The following is a 5507-nucleotide window of genomic DNA, read 5'->3' on the forward strand; positions in this document are numbered from 1 at the left end:
GGACTATAGTCACTAGTTTTACCAGCATGGATGCATTGAATACTTAATTTACCTTTCTAAAAAACTGTCGAATATCCATGCTGTCGACTCAACCTGACTTTCGGCAATGAACTGTCAGTTGTTGCGTTAGCATTTGATGTGGCGATGGTGACAGACACGTCAAATGCTAACGCAACACCTGTTGCGTTCAGGAAACCTGGGAGATTTAACCTCACAATAATGGCAGGTTATCGAAATATAATTTAAAATGGCCACATTTCATTGAATTTGATGCAATATATTAGCAAAAGTACAGGAAAAATAAATAATACTTTTTTTTAAATAATGCAATGAAATTATTTAGGGGGGCTAAAGACATTTTTAGGGAGGCTGAAGCCTCCCTAAAATAGGCCTAATGACACCCATGAAGCCAACTCACCTTTCAGAAGCAAGCACATGAGAAACAACTGCAGCCACATCTTTCTGCAGAGAAGGGTGCAACCGTTTCGGTTCCATTTCGTTTTGTAGTTAAGTACTCAAACGAAAGCAAAAGTAACACTAATGCCCTGCTTACTGTCAGTAATTTAGTACATTACACAGAATACACACACGGTCAATGCATGAGAGTGCCATTTTACTGTGTTAATTCCCGCACATTTAACAACACCTCTTTTATGTACTGAGGCACATCTGTCTCTGCTTCTAAAAACGGTGAAAAGATAACGAAGGTTTATTTTTTAATAATTTTTTTAAAACGGTGAAAAATGTCCACGTTAGGCGTTCAGGCCAACTTTTCGGGAATAAGGTCCTCTTTTCCCATTTCAGGGGCGTTTTATTCCCAAATGCAACATCGGATTCGTACCAGACTGGTCGCAATAATATCCAGCTGCAGACTCGGAGGAGGTAGATTTAGGCTATGGCAGACATACGCCGGAAGTGGCTGTGGTAAGTTTAGGTCAATGGATTTTCAAAATAAAGTCCCTAAGTGGCTGTGGTAAGTTTGAGATGGTAGGTTTGAGATAGAATTACTTTGTTTGGGATGGTAGGTTTGAGATAGAATTACTTTGAATAGAATTTTAATTGAATAGAATTACAAAACACCTGGCTTCTGTATCCCCGCCAAAACGTATACCTATATTCCCTAAATGATCCATGTCCATTTAATATAATACAATAATTACTTTGACTTATTTGTATTTTGACGAGTAGAGTCAATAATTCATAAGGTTTTAATATAATACAAAAATTACACAACACCTGGCTTTTTATGCATTATAATAAATATAAAATAAAACCAGATTCTGTATCCCCACCAAAATGTATACCTATATTCCCTAAATGATCCATGTCAATTTCTAAAGCACTGTAGGCAAATAAAACACCAAAAATATTTTTGAAAAAGCACTTTATTGCTCACTCATTCACTTCCCTTGTTGTCGCAACTCCTTTTCGATCCTCTGCTCAAATTGGTCTCTTTCACTGAAATAAGGTTGTAAAACATGAAATGCAACAGAAACTGAAATGTTTTGAAATGTATTATTTGGGACATGAGAAAGGGAGTAAGGATTTAATTGCATTTTAGTTGAAAGAGAATTAGATGGTTTACTCTTACCTTGTGTGTAACGTTTGTCCAACAATAAATAAGTTTTCGGCATGTGCCACTGAGACCTTGTGGGTCACGGCGAGACCATAAATAATAGCCTATTAAGAGAAAAGGATTTGTACATTGTGTGAATATTTTCTAAAATATTTCAATCTACAAATACAAAAAAATCGATATGCACTTTTTGGACTGTGGGGTTCCAATGTTGGTGTATACAGACAATGGAATGTTGTTTTCTTTGGCATGCTTTTGTCGCGCAAGGCACAGCAGCTTCTTGTCCTCAGCAAACCACTTGCTGCTAACCATCTCGGTCAGAGTCTCCTCCTTTAGCACAGGGTGTGAAGCATACAATGAACAGTATACTATGGACCTGATGAGAAGGCAATCCACTCCTCAATGCAAATTCCATGTTTCTCTGGCAGTCGGATGATTCACATGAAACATGATGATTTTCACCCCATATTTTAAGCTGAACATGAAGGGGAATACAAGTACCACAGTGAGACTTTGAAACAGCATATATTCCATTAATGGGATCGATGCACTCATTCTCGAGGTGGTGCATTGCTGTCACATCCTTTTGCCTTTTAGTGTGCTTTCTTTCAATATGCCTTTTAATGTTTTTCTTATTGAACATAATACGGCAGATGGGACATTTTTGAGTAATCTGTCGATGAGGGATTTTTTTTCATGCGTCCACCTTGCGGCATGGGCACTGGAGGTGGCGAAGAGACGGCTTGGTACCCTGTATACAGGGGCTTTGAGTCCTTGAAGCAATGCTCTCGCCTCATCCGTCCAAAATGCGAACCGCTGTCCATGACTTGAAAACAAGACAATTATTCTTCAGCATTGTATTGGAATGATGTCATACTTTTGTGAGTTCTGTTATGACACTCCTGTAATGTTTTATATATTCTGCCAGTACACTTTTAAAGATGTATGATCAAAATTAGCACACATATGAAAGGCTGTCATACCCCTCGATTTCAAAACGTTCCATCAGAAACAGACACCACCATTTTCTGATGAGTGGCATGTCCATCTGATTGTTCACGACAAGACGAGTCTTAATCGTTCAGTATACATCACCTTGGAATTAATAGTTTGATGCAACATTGCCTATATTTTTTGTTGCAGTAAATGTTGTTAAATGGTATTTTATCTTGCCTCTTGGAACTCAAACTCAGTATTGAGGAGAAGGGACAGCGTATACTGGAACAGAGTAAGTAGTTAAGCAGTGTCTTCACAATGTTTTCAGACACCAGCATAAAATAACTCAAAAAAATGTGTCTAACCATGAGGACAAAAATCCCACAGTCGTTACTCCTGAGCTGGCGTGGCAGGTTCCCCATATCATGTCCGGTAATTTCTGTCCATGGCCCTGGGTCAATTTGCTGTGAAAGATTTCTTTTGGGAAAAACAAGCATATTTTGACATAGGAATAACTTGCATTAAGTACACACTATTAAAAACAGTAGGAACTTCCAGTACAGGCTATAGGAACGTGCCAAATCTTACCAGAATCAGGCTATGTATCTGTAAAGGCTATATGAACGTAGCCAGAACATAAAGCAAACTCTGCATGCAGTGTGTCTTATCTATCAACCTAAACAGGGCTCTGTAGTCCACATCAGCAAACCCATCGGGATGACTCTGATACAGTGAGTCCAAGAGGAGCAATTCTCTTCGTAATGGCCGCATAATCTAAAATGAAGTAAGAGGTTATGCCCCCACATGAGTTTCATTAGTAAACATAAATGTTTTGAAATGCATTTATTTCGTTTTATTGTTCTTTGTCTAGTGTTCTCATGCTCAAAGAAACACAAGTGTATACAATAGCGTATCCTTTGAAGAAAATACAATGATGACAAAAAAATAGGATTACAAAAATACAATTTATTTTGGGAGTCGACAAAATCGGCATATACTGTTGAGATGTGCGCTTCGTTCGGGGTATATTTGGGAAAATAATGACGAGAGATTTATTTTCTTCACTTAACTCAAACTCGTGGCATGTTTATTTTGCCGACTGCACTGAGAGCAGCCGCTTCTCATCACCACTGAACAGGAAGAAGACATTTCGCGCCGAATACAGACCGGATTTGGGTTGCCAGATCCGTTCTAAATAAACAAGTATTATGTCCCAATGACACATTTAAATCATAAAGAACACATCACAGCATTACGAAAATGAGGATACAAGATATCGTTTCTTAACACCCCCACTTATACTCAGTTTGCTGTAATGTAAACAAAATTAAATACAACAAGATAGAAAACAATGTGGACCCTGTCTCACACATTTCAAATCCCAAAAACAATGGGTGCAAACTCAATCAACTTTGACTTGGTGGCTGGCTTAGTCATAATGTCAGCAACCATAACTTCAGTAGGACAGTACACCAAATTTACTTTACCCTCATTAACTGTGGACCTGATAAAGTGGTACTTTATGTCCACATGCTTACACCTCTGTCTATGAACAGGATTTTTAGCAAGGGCAATTGTCCCCTGGTTGTCCTCGTACACCGTTGTTTTTGTGTATTGGTAGTCGTCAATAGCCTCTAGTAACTGTTCTAGATACAAGCACTCTTGTATTGTCGAAGCAAGAGCCATATATTCTGCTTCACAGGTGGAAAGCGCAACTGTAGGCTGCTTCTTAGTTTTCCAGGAAACTAAAGCACTGTTTTTACTGAGACTAGCACAGTATCCTGTGGTACTGCGCCTGTCGCTGGAGTCAGATGCCCAATCTGCATCGCCGTAGGCTTTAATGCCTAGCTCTTCATTGTCAACTCTTTTGAAATTCAAACCTTTGTCAGAAGTGCCTTTTAGGTATCTTAACACATGTTTCACAGTGACCCACTGCTCCTCTGTCGGCTCTGCAAAATACTGTGACAACCTGCTTACCACAAAGCTTAAATCTGGCCTGGTACAAGTAGTCAGATAGGGTCGGGTTAGATAGCCGGGGGAGCTGAAGTTACCCCCAGACCTACGGCCCTCACGGGATAACGAAGGTTTATTTTTTAATAATTTTTTTAAAACGGTCGAAAATGTCCACGTTAGGCGTTCAGTCCAACTTTTCTGGAAAAGGGCATATTTTCCCTTTTCGGAGGCCTTTTATTCCCAATTACAACATCGGATTCGTACCAGACTGGTCGGGTTGGATAGCCGGGGAGCAGTAGTTATTAGTTAACCCCAGACCTACGGCCCTCACGGGATAACGAAGGTTTATTTTTTGATGATTTTTTAAAAACGGTCGAAAATGTCCACATGTTAGGCGTTCAGGCCAACTTTTCGGGAATAAGGGCATATTGTCCCTTTTCGGAGGCCTTTTATTCCCAATTACAACATCGGATTCGTACCAGACTGGTCGGGTTGGATAGCCGGGGAGCAGTAGTTATTAGTTAACCCCAGACCTACGGCCCTCACGGGATAACGAAGGTTTATTTTTTAATAATTTTTTAAAAACGGTCGAAAATGTCCACATGTTAGGCGTTCAGGCAGGGGCGTCACTAGGTTTCAAGAACAAGGGGGGCTTAGCCCCAAGGGGAACACAGCCCCTTTAGGGGGGTTCGGGGGCATGCCCCCCCCCGGGAGAATTTTTTTCTACATTCTGTTAAAAATCCATCAATTCCGTGCACTTTGAGAGCAAAATGAAGAGGCTATGAAGAACTACACACATCACATTAGTATCCTCTTTACTATGATGGGGCTTCCTCCCCTGGACTTTAACTGGACTAGATAATAGAAATTATAAAGAGTTCAAAAGTTCAATCTTGGTTGTTCAAGGGAATTAGAAGGATGCCCGATAACATAACCTATATGACAGTAGGCCTATATTCCTCTCTACCAAAATGTATTAATATATGCTTAGCCCCCAGAAGACTATGTATTTTGAGATGTCTGCCGTGATATGCAATTTAAG

General features: G+C 39.8%; 1 protein-coding gene and 1 long non-coding RNA gene across 3 annotated transcripts in view; both read right to left on the bottom strand.

Moving 5' to 3' along the window:
- Positions 1–5507, bottom strand: part of LOC109528302 (nectin-4-like) — a 13264-nt gene that overhangs the window by 5734 nt on the left and 2023 nt on the right. Inside the window, exon 2 of one of the 2 annotated variants that reach the window (XM_019890695.1) lies at positions 419–462. In XM_019890695.1, the coding sequence (XP_019746254.1) occupies positions 419–462 (44 nt within the window). Of the gene's footprint in view, positions 1–418; positions 657–5507 lie in introns of those variants that run through there. The other variant, XM_019890696.1, reaches the window with a different exon arrangement.
- LOC109528310 (uncharacterized) lies at positions 1368–1944 on the bottom strand. Its single transcript, XR_002170671.1, has 2 exons — positions 1592–1944; positions 1368–1458 (listed from the first exon to the last, which is right to left on the bottom strand). It is a non-coding gene; the product is annotated as an uncharacterized LOC109528310 (long non-coding RNA).

The sequence above is a fragment of the Hippocampus comes genome, unplaced genomic scaffold (genome assembly GCF_001891065.2).
Source record: "Hippocampus comes isolate QL1 unplaced genomic scaffold, H_comes_QL1_v1.1 scaffold174, whole genome shotgun sequence".
NCBI lineage: Eukaryota > Metazoa > Chordata > Actinopteri > Syngnathiformes > Syngnathidae > Hippocampus > Hippocampus comes.